General features: G+C 38.6%; 1 protein-coding gene across 5 annotated transcripts in view; it reads right to left on the bottom strand.

Annotated features, from left to right (window-relative positions):
• The window catches only part of C5H14orf39 (chromosome 5 C14orf39 homolog), a 37,051-nt gene extending 16,997 nt beyond the window's left edge, over positions 1-20,054 (bottom strand). Inside the window, exons 1-6 of one of the 5 annotated variants that reach the window (XM_068947375.1) lie at positions 19,999-20,054; positions 15,917-15,973; positions 15,511-15,567; positions 11,455-11,581; positions 4,686-4,775; positions 55-239 (exon numbers count right to left, since the gene is read on the bottom strand). In XM_068947375.1, the coding sequence (XP_068803476.1) occupies positions 55-239; positions 4,686-4,775; positions 11,455-11,581; positions 15,511-15,567; positions 15,917-15,973; positions 19,999-20,014 (532 nt within the window). In that variant the 5' untranslated portion in view covers positions 20,015-20,054. Of the gene's footprint in view, positions 1-54; positions 240-4,685; positions 4,776-11,454; positions 11,582-15,510; positions 15,568-15,916; positions 15,974-19,446; positions 19,679-19,718; positions 19,794-19,998 lie in introns of those variants that run through there. The other 4 variants (XM_068947377.1, XM_068947376.1, XM_068947379.1 and 1 more) reach the window with 4 other exon arrangements.
• Positions 20,055-20,370: the final 316 nt, after the last annotated feature.

Raw genomic sequence — 20,370 nt, 5'->3', positions numbered from 1 at the left:
ATGTTTACACCAGGATCTACTGTTACAGCGTTGATAATATTAATGCCAAAATACCAATATCCAAGTAAGCATCTTCTTGTAATTTATATCGTTCAGAGTGTTTCGAAATTCTGTTTTGGATTTCTTCAAGCTCCTTCTTTTTTCTGTAATATTCCTGCGCAAGTGGAGTTTCTGAATATTTTTCATGATGTTGCTTCAAAATCTCTTTGTACTGGATTATGTAATCCTGATACATTTTCCTATAAAAACACATGTAATTTAATTTTTTCACATGAAGCTATTGTTCCTAAGGAAAAACAATATGGAATTTATGGAATCAGCTCAATTAGATTATCAGATTATGTTCAGTATATCGCTATTTGGCTCTAATTTTTCTCTTCCAGTTGTTTTCAAGAAAGACTACGCTGTTGTACATAACAAAGAACACAGTTGTGATGTAAAAAGCAGTCAGGCCTCATTGTTCTGAAAGAAATGCAAATTATACCATATTCAGAGGCGGCTTTGCAGATGTAAAATGTTTTTACCCTCTGTTTAGTTATCATGAAACTCACAGCAGGGCAAATTCCTTGCTGGTATACATGGGCACAACTCCACCGATTTCAGCAGAGCTGTATCAAACTTACACTAAAAGAGAACTTGGCCTCACATCCTATATTTAGAGAAGCCTAATGCACCAGTTCACTTAAGGGCTGCCTCCAAGGAAATGCTGAACAATCTGTGTCTGATTCAGGGAAGCCTTAAGCACATAACGTTAGTTACATTAAAACAATAAGGTTATTCATGCTTAAGGTTAAGCAAACACTTAAAATGTTAAGTGTTGGCAAAGAGCCAGAATGCTCAGCTCCTTTTAAGACTGCCCTCTAAATTCATCTTACATTAATAGAATTTCACTGACATCACGTGAGCACATAGCTGCAACCGAATAAAGAAAGTAGCATCAATTAAGAGGCCCCATTAAACACATGTTCACTACTTTTAAAAGTTTAAACTGGCTATTGTAGAAATCACTGTAAAAACAAATAAATACCATAACAAGTAATTGGATGCAATTTATCACATAAAGCTGAAAATTAATCAATAGTATGTTTGGAAAGATGAGTATGTTCGGAAAGATGAAAAAGAAAAGTGCTATAGCATAGAAAAGCCATCATCCTGTGTTATACCAATGATAGTAAATGCATTGGAAAAAACTTTCTTTAGTCCATTTCCTCATTCAGACAAGGAATTTATAAGGTAGATTGCTAATGACAGATCAAATACTCAATCACCTCATCTTGCTTGATGAGTCTTTTATGTACTCGAGTAATGCTGCCGAGCAAAACTCTTACTGTAGGTAATTTCCAGGGCAAAAGAAGTGTCTTCTGGGGAAACTGAGTAATTAACAACGCCATCAGGGAATTGGTTCTGGTTTCTTAATGCCACACACAGGTGATGAAAGGACAGGCCTGCAGGAAGTCTGTATTCCACACACAGACAAGTGGTTAACTATCAATGCTTTCTAAAACTATGCATAATAACAAGCAGTGCCAGCATCTGTATTTCTTTCTGCATTTGAAATTAAAAGCTTAACAATTGCTTGAAATGAAATTAAATGGTCTCATTTTTCAAATGTTGATATTCCACATCCCTCATTCTTGAAAAAAAGACAAATTTGGGCATATGCAAAATATATTACAGGAATTCTTTGTTGAGAATTTATGCAGACAGTACATGTTAATAAAGACATATCACAGGTACAGACATCTGGCATGTATTGTTAATGCAGGCTGATCATTTAACTGAGAAAGAAGTACTACACAAAGTTGCTTGATATTAGAATATGCCATTGTAAAATCATAGATTTGAAGTACGAAATGTAATGCTCTACAAAACGATAAAAGCAGCAATGGAGAGGGGGAAATTTTAGAATATGAAATTATTAGCACACATACAGCTTAACCAGAAATTGCTTTATAAAACAAATTATGCTCCTAAAATAAAGCCAGAAATCCACCTGTTTGCCTGCTGCATTAATAAAGCCTACATTAAGGAACATTTTCATTGCACAAGAAGCATACAGCATTCCTCTTTTAAAAAAGTATTTCATCTCAAATTGCAATTAATCATTTAAATAAAATAAGACTGAAAGGCAGACATTTCCGGTTGTCCTATGGCTAGGCTAGGCAATGGAAGAGAATGAAACTTGTGCCCACACTCAATAGCGGAAGCTTCTGCTCTTACAAAAAAAAAAGTAAAATCTTTATGATCGTAGGAGAAAAAAGGAAGATCTCAATTTTCAAACAAAATCACGCTCCAGACACTAGTTTTTGTTAAATCTACTGAAGATCACCACACCTGTTTAGAGGAATGAAATTGTAAATCGACACTGCTATGGTTCAAAAGTAGTAAAACCAAGGAATTGAGACATCTCAAGCTTTGTGTTGAACAGGGCATTAATCTACTTACTCTTTTCCATGACAGTCTTGGGAATCTAAGAAGTTATTACTGTATCAGATTTTCAAAGTATGACAGGTGGAGAATGTTTAGTTCTATTTAACTTAATCCATGCAACAAACAATAATTGAGCAATAAAGGAATTTTTGGATATACAATTGCATGTGCATTACAAATAAATTTTAAAAATATAAATCAAAGTAAAATAATTTGCTGTAACTTGTACATTTCAAATTTTTGAAAACCATGAGAGGAATAGTAAGTCATTCCCAAACTTTAAGAAAATGCTTTTCCCAAAATATATTTTCCCCAGATTAATATTTATAGCTGTACATAGTATAATACATTGGCCTTCAGCAATTGTCACTATTTTTAATACTTCTCCTAAGTAACTCACATCCTCCAGTCAACATAGTTAAACATTAGATATTAAGCATTCAGCACTATTCGCATTAAAGTCATTAGCAGAAGTTTTTATTTAATATCAATGGGAAAAGGACAACATCCACAAAACCCCCGAACGCTATATGACTAGCTATTTATTCCTTTTTCCTTCTCCATATCACTTATTTTCAGGATTAACTTTCAGTACTAAATGTTCTTATATGTACTTGAAATCAATAATAATAAAGAAACGTGGAACATTTCTAAAACCTCCATAGTAAGAGTCTAATTAAATGTAAATTAAAATTATCTTTCCATCTAAAGTAATATGATCTGCTGAATGTCCCCAAATGCCAGGCTAAAAGGGCATTCAGCATGTTAAGTTTTAAATGTACTTATTTTTCTTCCTCATTTGTATATTTAGAATTTGCTGAACGCCCATCTTACTGATTTGAAAAAATTATCAAATGCTTCAACACAGAGGGAGTATATTTGAAAGAACTATCTGAAGATCACCTTTATAAAATGCATAAATTAAATTTATGTTATGATTTATAGTCATAACGTCTTATAATTAAGCTCAGGAAAACAAACTAAATCAAACACTTTCATGTTGGAACTGAAACTAGTCAACGAAAGACGTAATTTAAAAGTAATGCTTCTCTGGCTTGTCAGCTCAAATTAGTGAAAGCCAAAATAGCTTAATCATATACTATCAGAAAGCCAATTCAGCCTTATTTTCACCAAATATAGAGCTTTGAACAAGAAGACAGATAAACTACTAACTGACTTAATTAAAGGCTACTGGGCACCTAATGCTGTTTCTGCAGTCTTAGACAATCGGCAAAAAGAACACACACAAAAGAACCAAACCCAAAATTTTCAATTACAGTTACCTAAAGCTCCACCTCTACATTGGTATTCAGATATCTAAATAGATCTGCCCGCTGTCAGCATAGGGCTAACCAATCTCTACTCCTTCTCGAACAGATCAGTAACGGAGAGCAGCCTCTCTAAAATGAAGATCAATTGCACTGAAGTGTTAAATTCTACATCACAAGGCACATTCTGCAACAACACTCTACAACAAAACAAGTGAAGGATCTTCAAAATGCAGACTCCATTCTAGAACCTTACCCACCACTCATCTTAAAATGTACCACTTACTCTATTTTTCAGGAGCTAATACTCAATTTGCATGCTTATGGTTATTACGAAGAATATACAGAAGTATACAAAACCTGAATATTCTAATAATCATATTTCAATATTCACAAATAAAGATAACCACAAAATTACGTGAATTCATCTAATTATTACCTTATTTACTGCATATACGAATTTAAAGCCTTAGGGTCAATCAAATGCTCCTTCCGAATAAACGTAAAACCTATTTTCCAAAAAGTCTACGTGAACCTGAGTATTACTCTGAAACTACTGATATTATAGTATACCTGAAGGCATGTCCTCACAATGAAAAAAAATGTATAGGTGAAACTTACTTGATTTCTTGTTATTATGCTCTGACATTTCAAATCTCTGCCAAAATTGAAACATTCATTGCCTTTATTTCATAGGACTTTTCTTGAAACGGCAGCAAGTTGAACAATGTTCTGGAAACTTCTCATAGGTATTTGGGAAGCAGTGGAATTTGCAGAAGCCATATTTTATCCTATCTCATTAGTAACCACAAAATAATAGATGACCTCCTAATAATGTAAACTGAATACTCTTTTAATTATTCAGTCACCTTATTACCCTGAAAAGTTTACAGAAAAATAGCTCTCTCTAATGCAGAATGCATTATCTTTGCTGACCAGACTGCTTAGTAAGTACTATTGCTTGAAATCTCATGTGATCATACATACTTCTCATTTTCTGTAGCTTCTTGATCGACTTCGAGTTCTTTTTTCAAATATTCTTCATGCTCGCTAAGAATTATGTAAGTAGGTTTCCAACTGTGGAGAAATAATACTTTTTTAAAAAGTATATAAATGGTCTTTTCTAATAAAAAGGCATTTAAAAATGAAGACATCAACAAAGACGACAGTTCAGCTAGCTAATTAGGACAAATCATTCATCTGATGTTTTGAAAGTCAAGCAGAAATGTTTTTAGTACAGAAACCTTTTATATGCAGATATTTATTTTCTCAAGATTTTAAAGTTGCAAATTCAAGAAAGAATAGGTATAGGATTGCCAAAAGTTACAAAGCATTTTGGGGGGGAGGAGGGGGAGAGAGAGTATGCTTCAAAATTTTTGGAGCCTAATGCTAAGCAGCTGGACATCTAAATTCAAAAATTAGGTACTCAGAATAGTGCAACCAGTAAACCCTTTAGATGCATACATTCTTCTTCTTGGTGATGAACACAGCATTGGTTTCACCAAAAATATCACTACCACCTATCTCATACCTAAATACAAACAGTAGTCACAAACGCAGCATTTCCTCCATTGGCTAAGCAAGTCCCTCCCAGAAAACAGCCAGAAAGAGATGGTGGCTTTCAGTACAATAGCCCAGAAACTGGGAGCACCAACCTGGGAGTTTGCAGTCACTAGTCCACATACCACCTCTTCCTGACTAGACTTGAACTCAAACTCTGCCTTTACACAAAAACATCTCACATAACAGTTAATAATAAATGCACGGCAGAGGAGAACTGAATTTCAATTGCCGACAGCATTCTTTTCTGCCTCTGAGCCGTTGTCCACATGTGTTTTCATACTTTGAAGGACTCCCAACTAGTACTCCAAACACAGAATGTTTATAAGATACAGGTGACACGTTCAGCTCTCTGCAGAGAAGACATGTAACAAAAACACTGATGATATTTGCAAATTAACTAGTACCTAAAAAATGCAGTTGGTACCTGGCTACACAGGCTGTGTCTACATTGTTAAAAGCATCCTTTCCAAGAACCTGTCTCCAGGCAATAGGTGCTGAGTGGCTCATGGCTATCCAGCTCATAACTAGATTCCTCTAGAGTAAACTGATGGGTCCACATTGCCTAATGTTTAGCCTGGGTCTCCTCTTGGTTTCATGCAGTCCCCATATACCCTTGAAACATAATTATTGACTTTTTGTAATTTTTTCCATTTCAGGTGCCTCATATAATGCGAGAGCTATAAGGCAGCCCATCAAAGTGATGTTCTTACAGGAGGATGCTGTAGATTGTACTGACATCACAGCAACTTCAGGGAATTCATGAAGGACTTGGTGCCCTACAACTAAACCGATACTACTTTCTCAGCATGCAGGTATTAATGATGCCTCTTCCTTGTATGTGTGAAATCTAGAAGACAGGCAAATAAACGTCCTGATTTAAATGAGATGCAGATGTGATCTTTGGAAGAAGCATATAACGGATCTTAAAAAGATCATCCTGTCTGAAAAAAGAAAGTGTAAGGAGCATAAGCCATTAAGGCATGGATGTCCCCCTCCCTCCCCAGCTGAGGTAACAGCTATAAGAAGAGACATTTTCATAGAAAGTTGTAACTGAACAAACTGCCAGGGTGTGGCTCAGTTAGAGATGATGGGAAACAAATTCAGAAACCTGTGGTGCACGCAGCCTTCGGATAGAGCGTGATTATCTCATTAAGACTTATACATACTTGAGTTTTGAGGTGACAGAAACAGCAGAACAATGACTTAAGTCTATTGAGCTAAACAGGTATATCTGCTACTGACAAATATTTCCCTCAGTAAGGGAAAATAAGCTCTGCAGTGACAGGCTATATCAATAGCCAACTTCTGAGATGCAGAGAGCTGAGGATCAGATGATGGCTGCTTCTTGTGCATTACAGAAACAGGCTGGGCAAGAGTGGTAAAGAAATCCCATTTCACAGAATCACAGAATGGCTGAGGTTGGAAGGGACCTCCGGAGATTTATCTAGTCCAACCCCCCTGCTCAAGCAGGGTCCTCTAGAGCATATTGCCCAGGATCGCGTCCAGACGGGTTCTGAACATCTCCAGGGAAGGAGACTCCACAACCTCTCTGGGCAGCCTGATTTCCTCTTAAAGAAATCATGTGCCCCCTCCAAATAAACTTTCTATTAAAAAAGACACACACCCTCTCTCCCAAGTCACGGCTTAAATGACCTATAAAGCCAGCATTTGTCCAGAATACATATTTCCCTAAAGCAATACAAACACCAAGAATGAACTCCGTATGAGCACAAATATCTGTCTAAGGAGATGCACACACAAAACCCAACTTCAGGAACATTTGTGTGATCCTACCAAAGTTACTGATTGATAAGACAGAAGAAGGAAGAATCCATCAGGACTGAGGCACAGCTTTAGCTGGAGACCAAGTGAACGTGGAACAGCACAGATGTGAGGCAAAAATAAAGTTACATTTAAAGAAATGAAAATCAACAAGGAGAGGAGAAAGGGCAATAGAGAACAAGGTTGCAACTGAACAAAGCAAATAATTCTGTGCCGGACAGGTGAAAGCAACTGAGGACATATGATGCACTTTGCATTGCATATTCATGAGCCGGGCAAGTAAAGGGCATTTTTAGATGTGAGTACGCCCTTTTGCTCATAACTGGAGTGTTTGTAGCATGCAATCACATGAAGTACGAATGCGCACTTGGGACAATCACTTCCAAGGCAGAACAGAACAGAGGCTTCAGAAACAGCTAATTTAATGTAATCGCCACCAAGGAAATAAATGAAGAACAAAGACCTGACATTTAATTTGCTGAACGGAGGTCTTGAATAAAAAACCTTGAACAAAAAATTACATACTCCAGCTGCTAAGGCAACACAAGAACATATAATCAACACTTATAACAGCATTAAAGTTTGCCAGCAAAAAAAGCTGAATGAGAAAGTGCAGGATCCATTCAGGAAATTTAGTATTATTTGTACAAATTGCTTGACACTATCGATGATTCAAAGTGTAATGGGAAAATGCTACTTTGCCACAGTTGCTGCAAATTCAGCAAAGACATATTTTAAAAGGGTCAGATTTTAAAAAGTGGAAACCAATGGTACTTACACAAAAATGCAATGCAATACAAGCACTGTGATCTTCCTCCACTCTGAAAATTCTACGCCTTTCCAAGGGGTGGGGGGAGGGAACGAGCAATGAAAAAGTCACGGAGCTTGTATTAATCAAAATACAAAACATTTTGTGTGTTGCATTTTGTATGCACATGTATTCTACAGACATGCAAAAGACACAGTACAAGAATGCAGTCTTGTAAACAGAGCACAGGTATACAGGATTCAAGTAGCTGATCTACCAACTTTTTAAATGCATCACTCTTTCACATAAGTTCTTGGTAGGTATCAAATTTATCTGCCCTTCTTTTCATCTCCTAGTGTCTAAAAAATCTTTGTCCACACTGATCTGATGGCAATAAAAATATCCTGTAGTTTAACCAGTGGGACAAGACAGCAGTTTCTTTCATAACTTAGCAACATTCTGAGCTCCTCTGCCTTGATTCTTTGTTTATTTCCATGCAATCACATCATCCTTAAACTGAAATTTAAAAATTAGAAGAGAAACAACAAAACCGGACGTATGTTTCATCAACAGCGTTTTACCACTTCTTCCTGTTCTGGGATCAACATTTATAATTTGAATCATTCACGAGACTAATTTTCAGAAAAATGTCATCACCTGTCTAAAAATGTAAACCTCATTATTGCCACTGCGTGCCTTCAGCTTGTTAAAAAGACCTAAAGACCTATATGATTTCCTTTAGAAAATATAGCACTATACTCCTGTCTTATATGTCTTATTTTCTGTAGATTTGTTTAATATAAGAATCCAGTATTTCATTCAAAGTCTTCATAATGGGTTCAATATACTTTATGATATCCAGTAATCCAGACAAAGGAATAGTTTCTTGAAAAGTCTATTAAGCATTACTGGTAACTAAATGTAGCAATACTTGTTTTTCACTCAGTCCACTACAGGGAAGATTTTGACTACAAAACAGTATCGGAATTTACAGAATCTACATTAGAATGATGTCCAGCGAATCTTGAGTATTAATGACATTAAATATTAAAAGATGATTCTACTACGTAAGTTCTTTCATTTCTTTTAATTGTCTGAGCATATAGCTAAGGCTTGTTTATTGTACTTTTCAGTATTTTGTTGAATGACGTTTTCAGTAATCTAAGTCTTTACTCTTCTGTAAGCATAATCTTTGTATGAATACATGTATCCATTAATGAGTCACTTCTCATTTTCAATTACTTTTACATTCATGTCTGACAGGCGCCACACAGGTAAGCATGGGACTCTGGATGGTGCAGCCCACAGAAGAGGGGTTTTGCTCTGGGGTGCCCCCCAAGAGTTTGGGAACCTCGGCTGTACCACAGCTGGAGTCATCGCACTGTGGGGTTGCTGTAGCCCTCCAGTGACCCAATGAGTGTTGAACAAACCTAGTCAGCAAAGGAGAAGTGACATCGTAGACTCAGACCGTAAGCATCTCGGTACTGTGGAATTTCGCACTCGGTTATCTGTTGAGTATCTGTACTGATATCCATTCGTATGTGTACTGTTATCTGTTGACCACCCTGCTGGTATCCATACCGAAGCCATCCGGAAGGACAAAAGGAAGGAAGCCACATACCTCTATGTGGACTTGGACTCACCGTCAGTTGGCCTGCGGACCCGACAACCCACCCATCGGCAGGCACACCCCTGAGGCCAACTGCCAGGAAGAACCTGAATCACCTCCGCGCAGCTCAAACGTAGTGAGAACAATACCGGGAAAACTATACTGGAGGGGTGGCCCATAAGGACAAGGAAAGGGTGAGAATGGTCATTGTTCCGTGCATCTGTGGCTTAACCACAGACTTCTGACATGTGTATTCTATTTTTAGTTCTTTATGATACTTTTTAGCTTTGTTATACCTGTAGCTTGTCTGGTGTTAACTGCTTAGTGCTGTCCAGTGTCCATCATAGCTGCGCAACCGCTTAGCTCTAATGAACTCTTATACTGGACAAATGATGATCTCTCGAGCTCAGTGCAACTAACCCTGGAATCTGAAAGAATCCCAGACGCCCCTCTAGTGGCACGTCACAGTGTCATTGCTTATTCTTTTTAGGACCTGAGCAAAAGCCCATTGAACTTAATGAACAAAACTTTGATCAGATCCCTTAGTTCTACCTTTAATTCTTTACACGTATTACACAACAGTTAATTTCCAACTGTAAGACACCTGAGAAAACAGTGTGAATGGTTTTAGCAGCTTATCAAAGTGTTCACTTTGTACTGCACCGGAAGAAAGTATGTAGTGTAAATAAAACTGGAATTTTCTTATCAAGCTCAAATCTTTTCCTAACTGTTTTTATGCTAAAGCTGCTAATCAGTATAGAACGACAGCTGATTCAAACAGCTAGCCACTATACCCACCCCACTGTATGATTCCATTCCATCCTTCTCTTTTTTCAGATAGTTCAAAAAAAAAACTTAAAAAGACCCTGCTACTATCTTCACTTCTTTCTATTTTTAAGAACGCTCACATTCTCCATCCACATCCTGAAATTAAAGAGTACCTTACAGTGCAATAAAAATGTCAAATGCATGTTGTAGATATTTTTCTGAAGCATTTAGCTTTGCATAGAATTGCAAGAAAACAAATAGGATAGAATTCGCTAACAGATCATCACTTAAACTACAGAGGAGCTAGAAAGACTGCAGAAAGATGAACACTGCAATGAAAAAGACAGGATAATATAAAACGGACCAACTTTCTACATTGTTAAATACAGATTTTCCTGATTTGGTATCTTTGTAAAGCACATCTACAATTTTAATTTTATAAAATAAGACAATCCGTGCCAGTATGGAGAAAGTCTTTGCAGCCAAATACTTGCTTGAAGAATTTCCAGTTATTAAGACCCCAAATCAATCTGCATCTAAAACTTCCCCTAATAATCTGACAGAAAACTTCCTACACAGAAAAGTATTGACTCCAGCCCAAGGAGTTCAATGGAACAGTATGTCTACAAGAACCGTTTTAAAGTCAGCAGTAAAAACTATATCTGAATCTGATGTAACATAAGTATGCTCATATCTACATACGCAGGCAGTTACAAAACATCTGGAGAGAATATATTAGAACAAGAAGTATAAGTTGAGAGCAAAAGAGTAGAAAGATACTTCAGTTTCGGGTAGCCAAATTCAGCATTAAATAAAGCAGAACAAAATGGAGCCTTATTGTCACTGACAGTTATTACCTTGTTAGCAAAGACAGTACTCTTAATACTGTTCAAATCTCATAAAGCTTAGATATACAAAGTTAATAAAACTATGTTTCTATTACCTAACTGCCTGAATTTATCAGCATGCTGCAAAGATGGCACCTGTGATCTCTGAAAAGCATTACTGGTTCTAACAAAGTACTAAAATAGAGAAATTTAAATGTAATCTCTGTTTCTGTAACATACTTTATAAAGGGATAGATAACACTGCAATTTTTATACTGCATGATTCACAGCTTAAGGAAATTAGGAAAATACTAAAAATAAAAGATTTCTTTAGTATTAATCACTCCTGTCGGCTCACACGCATACATATTTTTAAACTATTTTTCACTGTCCTTCTTAAGTCTTTCACCGACTTTCTTAACTATCTGTAACTAAAAGTTCAGCTGATATTATACTTACTCTTTATAGCTGTCCTTACTATTCTCATTTTGCTTGCGCAAATGAGCAATTTCATCGTTGCTGTTATTTATCTTTTCCTGCAACCTAGCGATGTCATTCTTTTTTTCCGCAATTTTTACAGTGTACACTGAAATGAGAAAACATTTTTAAGCACATCTTACCCACACACACAAAATCTAATATTCTGGATGTATAAAATAGCAGGATTTAGAATATTTTCACTTACTGTCGGTATTACCGACAATTACAATTTCTATGTGAAGTTTGATGGCTGCAGCATTCTGCATATAGACACGCAAGTTTACTTCATCTGCTTTCTAAGATAAGAAACTGCTTTGTTAAGTCGTTTGTTCCATACTTTAATACAGTAACCTGTAAAAAAATACATATAATACAACTACTGAACTGCTACAATAGTTAATTTTATGAAGCAGCAAAGGCTACAAGACCTTCATCAACTTTAAATCTAGTTGATTTCAAAGAAGTCTCACAAACTACAGCTTCTCCCAAAAGATATGCTGATTCACATTCATATTTGCTTCTCTTTTAAAGGTTTTGTCGTTCTTTTATCATCATGTGAAAGATGCCTAAAAAAATGGAAGTTGATTTTTGAAAAAGTAAATCCTGCCATCATCAACATGCAATGGACAGCAAATGAAAACAGAAATTTGTAACACATTCTCTTTACATCTCTTTCACTCTGTGATGTTCTCCCGTGTTACAAGATGTATTTCATAGGCCAGGTAAAACATTATCTACTGGAATAAGTGGCTGACACTGGGTGTTGTAAGAAGTCTAAAAATACTCATTCCCTAAAGGGTAGAAAATAAATGCAGAGAACAAGAACCATTATGGATAACATAAAAGGTGACAGGTTATGATATAAGTATGCTGATGCTTTTATTTCAGAGAAGAATACTATTGCATTCTCTCCTATTCTGAGAAAACTTGGGACACAGTTCATAGAATAAAATGATCAGGGTGTTTTCCTGGCTTTTCAGTTTCTTTTTCCACACATATTTTCAATATATTCATGAAAAATGTCTAAATTCAGGAGGATTTAGAATTTCTTGCAAAACACCTCGACAGTGCCAGATGAGTGGGAAGCCTGTAACTAAGTAAAGCAACAACAAAGTGAGTCAAACACTTAGGGATTTTGAGCTGTGCGGTGAGTACCTTAATTTTCATTTAATATTGTGAGATCAACAACAAAGAAAACATCATCTTATGCTGTTTCTGCATCCCAGTCTATACAGAACTGAAGTGACTACTTGTGGTGGAAATAAAAGCAATCTGACTAACAGTTAAAGCTGACCCCTCATTTTTCTAGAGGAAGATGTGTCTCCAAGGTACTAGAAGTGGTATACAGGGAAATGTGAGCACAAGTCACTTCACCTTTACTAATGCTTATAACTGAGGGGATGACTAGAGTACAAAAGTTGCCTGAGCTAAAGGTTACTTTTAAACATTTGTTTTCCTTTAGAACTACAAACGCTCTGAACGGGAAAGCTGACTGCAAGAAGGGAGAACTAAAAACACCACTAACAACATATAAGCAAATGATTTCTAGAAACACTAGCAGAGAAAATTCAAATCCAAAAAGGAATTTACTCAAATCTGAGCTGTGCAATGCACGATAAATTAATATACTGAGTGGGAAATAGGGTTAATTTATGAGGCGCATTCATTACAATGACAAATCCTCAAGCAGCAAGATATCTGGGAGGCTCAGATTCTCAATTCTGCCTTTTCTAACAGACATATAACAAGAGGAAATAGTTTCTAAAAAGAGCAGTTAGCAGAATTCAAATTGATCAACTATTTTCCACAAGTAACAGCTGTGAGAGCTATCGTGTGTGCCCACAAAGCAATGCAATAGCACAACTGTGTGCATATTTACTCTGTGCGCTGTTTATTTTACTGTCGTAGAGGGTTTCGCATTTGTTAGTGCCAGGTCAGCCCTTGCCATCATTGTTGCTCTGATGCGCTGTGTACCAAAGGTGGGGGCCCCAGAGGCCCCAGGTAGAAGTCTCAGTCACAGACATCCTGCCCTTATCCGTTTATCAGGGAAGGGCATCACAGTTACGTGGGATGTATCTTGGGTTGTGTGAATTACTGCTCTAGAACTCCAGGTCATCCTGAAGTTTGGGCCTGGTTTTGCAGCATTTGCTTCAGGAAAGAATACTTGTCAGGGAGAAACATCAATTAGGGAAAAGTAAAAGATTCTCGGTGTATTTTGAGTAATCCTGAATATCTTTACTATTTTAATATCTGGAATATCTTGAGTAGCTTGTCTTTACTTAGCATGAAGCATAACTATTGGACAACTGAAATATGCTTCATTTCTGTGAAAGAAGTGTATTTGGAGGCAGGCTGCAGAACACATTTTGAGATTCATCAAGATAAAGGCATTACATTTCGGGGAACAGGTTTTATATGCAATCATTAAACTTGAAATTGTTTTAAGGTAAGTATCTATCTATTATATAGGCAAAGCTATGCACTCAACAGTTTTTTCCATAGGATTTTCTGCAGATGAGCACTTCTGAGACAAGTGTGAGTTGTTCTATTTATTCTTTTACTTATTCTTTGTTTTGTAAAGATATTGTGGACGAGATCTATCTCACCTAACTTTACAGCGCAGCCACCTGCATCAAAACTAGACACCCAGGGCTCCCACCATGCTCAGTGGAGAGAAACAGGCATTTCTGAAAGTATACTTTATCTAACCTACTTTAAAATCTCTCCAGGATGAGATGAATCACACCCTGAAAGTGCCTATTTCCCTCCACTGATTATAAAGGGAGTCAAGCCAAAAAGCCCAGATGAATCCCACACTAAAAAGTCAGAGGCTGAATGCTACAACTGTTCCTCTGCCAAGTAATACTTACACAGAGACTAAGTTAAATCAGTGGAAGTATTTCTGGGTAGATTTTTGAAGGATTTAATCCAAACTCTTAAAAGACTGAGAGTCAGTTCTGAGTTCATATATGTTTGGTTATTTCTAAACAGGCCATCCAAGTAGCTACGGCAAGTTACTAAGTAGCCCTTGCATTCTCCCTAAAAGCATGTGTATTCACAGTAAGCTTGCATAAATGTTAAGGAAAACCCCAGCTATAAGTTTCCATTATATGGCCAACAGCTAAAACAGAATTCCAAGTGTACCAAATTTGGTGTAACAGATTTTTCAATATTTAAGATACCTTGATTTAATATTGACAATCCTCTTAGTGTATAAATACTTGCTTGCACACACCTGTCACGATTATTAGGAATGCTGCCATCAACAGGAACACCCATCAGACCAGAACTATCCCTTTTTTTTTTCCTAAAGGTTACAAGTTTCAATTTCTACTTTAAAATGTACCAGTGATGAGCAGAGGTGTCCTCAGATTGTCCGAGGAATCTTCTCTACCACAATCAGGCCCATAACTGAGTGATACTGCATAGCAGCATGATAAAAAAGACCTAAGCCTGTAATGTTACGCTGTACGTTAGTCCTGCGGAAAAAGAACGTGATGTGGAGCAAGACTTTCTCATTTGATTTACTTTTTGAAATTTCAAGAAAAAGTACAAGCTGCTGGATGGCAGGGGAGAAAAAAAAAAAGGCTTGAGTAGGTAACATCAATTGAGAGAACTTTTATTATTACAGAAAGAGAGAAGAAAGAGTGAGGCAGAGGTCCAAATCTGAGAATATAAAAACATGAAGAAAGAAAGGGAGGCAAGTGGCAGATGTATTGAGCAAGCACAGCTGAATCAAAGAACTGCCAGTGACTGTAAGGAGCTAAAGAGTAAGAGCAGGAAATGGCGCAGCATGAAACTGGCTGTCCATGAGACAGCTGAGCACCACCAGCTAGAAGTGGAAGGCAAAAGCAAAGTCTGCTAGAGAGAATGAGTGAGTATTGATGGCAAAAGATGAGGTAGGGTGAAAGCAGGACATAGGAAAGCCTTCATTATTAGGCTTGCTTCCGTCTTTGAAACTCAAAACGTGTATTAGGTTTAATGAATTAGAAGTAGTGTATTCAATGTCTGACAAAACAACATATCACTACTCACAATTTATCTGTTGCTTCACGCAGTCTTTAGCATAAGAGGTTTGTTCTAGCTGGAAAACTAGGAAGAAAATAAACATTTGTTCATACATATCTATAATGAGCAGTGAAACAAATGTATTCTGTGCAATATTTATAGCACAAATACTACTTAAGATTGTAACAAGCTGAAATGACCCCTTCAGACAAGCAGTTTTGCTATTAAATAGTAGTTAGCCCCCCCTACATAAATTCATAGCTAACATCATCATGTAGGCAAAACCATCACGTAGGCAAAAAAATCAAAACTTTATTTCTAATTATAAATTTGCTCATTTTAAGTTAATGTAACTGTTTAAAAGTGGAAACATCACTCTAAAATATGTACTAAATTAGAAATTAGTAGTTCAGAAATACATGACATGACCTACCAAATTCAAGCAGAAGTTTGTCCAAGTTGCTCAAGAGTCTGTCGTTCATTGTGTAAACTACAAAAGAGAAATGCAATTCAAGGCTTTACAGAGAAAGTCAATAGTTTTGTTGATAAATAAGCCAAAACTGTAAGACAATACCATACATAGATGGGAAAAGGCAGTATTTCAAAAATTTTTCAAATTCAAAATTTCAAATTCAAAAAAGCATACAAACTGCTTTTGTATTCATTATCTAAACCATTTTAGTGGAACCACACTTCTCACTGAGAACGGTAATGGACTCCTACAAAGTTGAAACCACAGTAAGAAAAGGACATGTATAATCTAAGTAGAGGTTGCTGGAACAGTTCTCTCTTTGAGAGGCGTAATGCTCTCAGAAGTCTTGAAGAATACAAGAAAAGATGCTTGTGTACAGACAATGTGTAGCCTCTTCTCCAGCCAGTTTATTAATCCTATCAACAGCAATGCTGAAAATGGAAAAGCTACTACTCATTCTGTATAAATTGCAAAGTACCCTTAAATCAGAAGGTATGCAGGTAAGCGTGATTAAAAACAGAGCTCACATGCAAAGACAAGTACGCAGGACCATTACAAAGTAATTCGTACTTCTGTTTTTATAGTGCCGCTACATACAGAAATTCAGTTATGTTTTTTAAACAATACGAGAGGCATGCAGTCTTCTAAAAAAAGAAGCTATCAGTATTTTAGCCAAACAGCACTGAATACAGGTGGTTAACTCAGATATATTTAAATGTCATTCATAAGCAAAGTTATCCCACTACGGCTTCACCATACCCTTAATACTGTGCAAAAGGTAAAGCCACAACAAACTGACGACGACAACAAGACCCTAATCCAGGATAAAGCGAAACAGAAAAGAATTGCAAAATTTAACTACAGTGGCCTTAAGACTGCATACTGTAGCACCAGGGTGGTGAAAAGAGGGGGAAAGGCATTGAAAATGCTGGATGTTTGACAGAAATGAATCCGCCTAATACTTTCGCGAGGATGAGAATACCTAATGCAAGAGATTGGATTATAAAAGGTTGTAATAAAAACTATGAGAAAGAGATAACAGTTCTACCAAATGTATTCAAAAGCTTAGAACCCTAGTTCCCAGGGCCTTAACGGTGCCTGACAACACTTCTAAGACAGCAGACAAAAAGCTTTCCAAAAATTCTAAGAAAATATGCCTGAAGCCACAGGTCAACACAGAATATTTTTGCTCTTACATACTGTGAAAGAAAATAAAGTAATTATTTAGGATGCAGAAATTAATATTGTAGTTTGGAACACATACTAAAGACTTGCTTAGTATGCAGCATGCAAAATGAAAAAATCCTGAAACAGTGGAATGATGTGTATTTGACCCTAAAACGTATTTAACTAGACACTGTGAATGAATATCCTAGGGAAGCTTAAGTATTGTAGGAAACCTGTATCATTAACAACCGTATGCAAAGCACTAAAGATTTGTTCATTCCTTCTCTAGAAACAGTTTAATAACGTGAATGTTATTTGGTTCACAGACGGTTCCCATAAAAACTGCAAGACGTTGGGGCATAAACAGAAGGTACACAGGTAAATGCAAAAAAAAGCACAAACATTACCTTACACAGGTAATGTCAAAGATGCATTTCATAGTCAATGGTTTATAAATCACAACACAAAGTCTGCTAAGAATAGAGTAGACTATACAACTGCTTATTATTAAGACGATATATACTATTCTATCAACTAGTCATTAAGACAACTATTATTATCATTCAGATATTTTTGTAAAAGAAAGGAACAGAACAAAAACAGAGGGTTTTGCTATAATTTCTATAATTTACAATTTTATAACGGTGAAGTTGCAGAAAATTACTGCTTCAGAAAACATGCATATAGAAAATATTTGGTCTTGTGGATATTATGAAACGAAGTAACAACGGAAAATCACAAATGCTATTCTGTGTTGCAAATTAAGAGGATATATGTATCACTAGTAGAAAGGGCTGAGATATTCAGCAACATTGGCAAACTACATGTTAGTAGGTTTGTAAAACAGTGCTTAACACCAGCCTGAAACAAAAACACCATCTGAACTGTTGGACAACTGACGACTTCCAGGACGTGACTGTTCTAAAGACTGTTTGTCCTGCTGGAGAAAAGTTGCACCAAACATCATCATGAAAAGCATTAGCCCAACCATGGATGACAAATTCAGAGAATGTTCTCCTAGATGGTTTTTATTATTGATGAATGTGATAGAAGCACTACAGAGCAGAAAGACAGCTGTATCAGCTCATGCCTCAGCAAAAATCAAGCCCTTTTTAGAATATGCTGTGATGCTTATTTTGCAGAGGAATCATACATCAGAAACTATCACTTGTGTAACACGTCTCACAGCTCTTTGTATATTAAATTGATAGCTTTGGGAACAATGCATTTGTCATTGTTCCATACTTTAATGTTAAGGAGTGAGGAACATGCAACATGCAGCAATTGGGCAAAATCGTTTTAAACAGTATATATAGTGATGTATCTCCCTGCCTGCTACTGCCAGTGCTACTCAGAACGCTATCACAAGAAAAATACTGTATTTTTGTACAAATGAATATAATTATAAGGAATCCAACGGTGCCAATAAAGTTTCATGCATTTTAAGGATGTACCGAGTAGAAACCACAAATGGATTGCCTGATCGAGTCTCTAGCCGTTACCATAATACTAACATTAATCTTATTTCTCATAGTGCTGTTTCTCTCGTAGTGCTGTTCTCTCTCTCTGGCCCTTTCTGTCGTATCGCTTTTGGGACCCGGTAACGAGACTTGAACGCTGTACTCAAGGTGAGGTTTCTTGTTAAAAACCTGCCGCTGTTCTGACTCGTAACAGCATCTAAGGCCTTTCCTGACTGGTGACAAATCTAGTTGGTACACCTGAGTTAGCATAATCGTCGGGCTCTTCATTCCCGAGTTCCCTGTTGTTGACATTTACGTCTTCAAACGCATTGCCAGCGTGTGTTGTGCACCACGACTGCCATCGCTAGCTACAGATAACGTATCTTTAAATTTCTCAGAAACTCAGACCGCCTCTGCGGTTGGCGCATTTCACTTTTTCCGGCACGTCCCAAATAGAAGGGATGTTGCTGCAGAAAATTCGCTCAATTCCCGTAATTAAGGATTAAGACTCTTTTTGACAAAATACTAAGGGGTGGGAAAAAAAACCACCGCAGGGGCGGCGGGGGAGCGCTACAAAATGGCCGCGGCTGCGAAGGGAACTGGCGAGTCCCGCCAGCGTGGCGCACGGCGTCGCAGCACTCAAAATGCTGCAGACTCGGCGTTTTGGGGTGCCAGCCGCACTGGGGAGGTGACCGGCACCTGGTGGCCCTGCACTCTCAGAGAAGCAGAAGGCGAGGAAAGCCCTGGGAGCGGCCCCAGCCCACCCTGTCAGCCGCAGGGGCAGAACATGGCCACCGCCCGCCTCCTCCTCCTCCTCCTCAGCGTCGCTGAGGCGAAGGCGGCCCAGACCCGCCGCCAACCTACCCCCGCCACAGCCCGCACGCAGGCCCTGAGCAAAGGCGGCCTGCTGAGAGGCCCGGCGTGGCCGAGCGCCGCGTCGCCCTCCTCCCTCACAGCCGCGGGGGCCCGGCGGCGAAGCGGGAAAATGGCGGGGGCAGCCGGCGGCGGCGCTGGGCGGCCGGGCCGGGGCCCGAGCAGCAGGCGGCCGCGTGGCGCAGCACGGAGCTCGCCGCCGGCAGAAACCGCCGCTCGCCTCAGCGGGGCGCGGCGAAAAGCGAGGAGGACGCTCCACCTACCGGGGAGACGGCGCAGCCCCGGCGCCGAGCCGCCCGCGCTGCTCCGCCGGCATAAACCCCAACCGCCCCCTTCCCTTCCCTTCCCTTTCCTCTTCCCTCCTTCCGAAATACAACGCGGCGCTGGGGATTTAAAAGCCGTCGGTAGCAGAAAACCGGCGGGTTGAAGCCCTTAGCTCATCTCCCCCGCCGTGTTTCCGTGGTCAGGGTTCTTCTGGGCTTGATAATTGGTACTCGGCACCTTTATTTCGGTGCTAAACTGCAGCCGCCCGCCCTGCTTTACCTTCACACGGCAGCATAAAGGCATAAAGCCTCCTTCACTCCGTGCCTCACATCCCCAGAGGCGGCCCAGCCCTCTGGCACTAAAAACGCGGCGAAGCGTCGCCCTCCACATGCTGGACCAGTGCGTTAAACTGCAGATGGGGTGGGGGGAAGGTGGCCGGCACCACGGTCTCGGGCCCGCGCGAGTCCGCCTGCCCTGCCCTCGCACTGCTGTGCGGCGTTGCAATGCAAAAAAATGCCTGATCCTTCCCTCCAGCCAGCTGTAACAGCCACGGGTTCGGGTTTCTAGTGGTTTTTTTTTTTCCTCCCGGTTGAGATCACGCTCCTCTAGCGATGGCTGAGGCGGACGGAGGCGATGGTGTCGCTCCACCCG

The sequence above is a fragment of the Struthio camelus genome, chromosome 5, assembly GCF_040807025.1.
Source record: "Struthio camelus isolate bStrCam1 chromosome 5, bStrCam1.hap1, whole genome shotgun sequence".
Lineage (NCBI taxonomy): Eukaryota > Metazoa > Chordata > Aves > Struthioniformes > Struthionidae > Struthio > Struthio camelus.
Note: the sequence above shows the minus strand (reverse complement) of the source record. Positions and strands in the feature narration are given on the sequence as shown.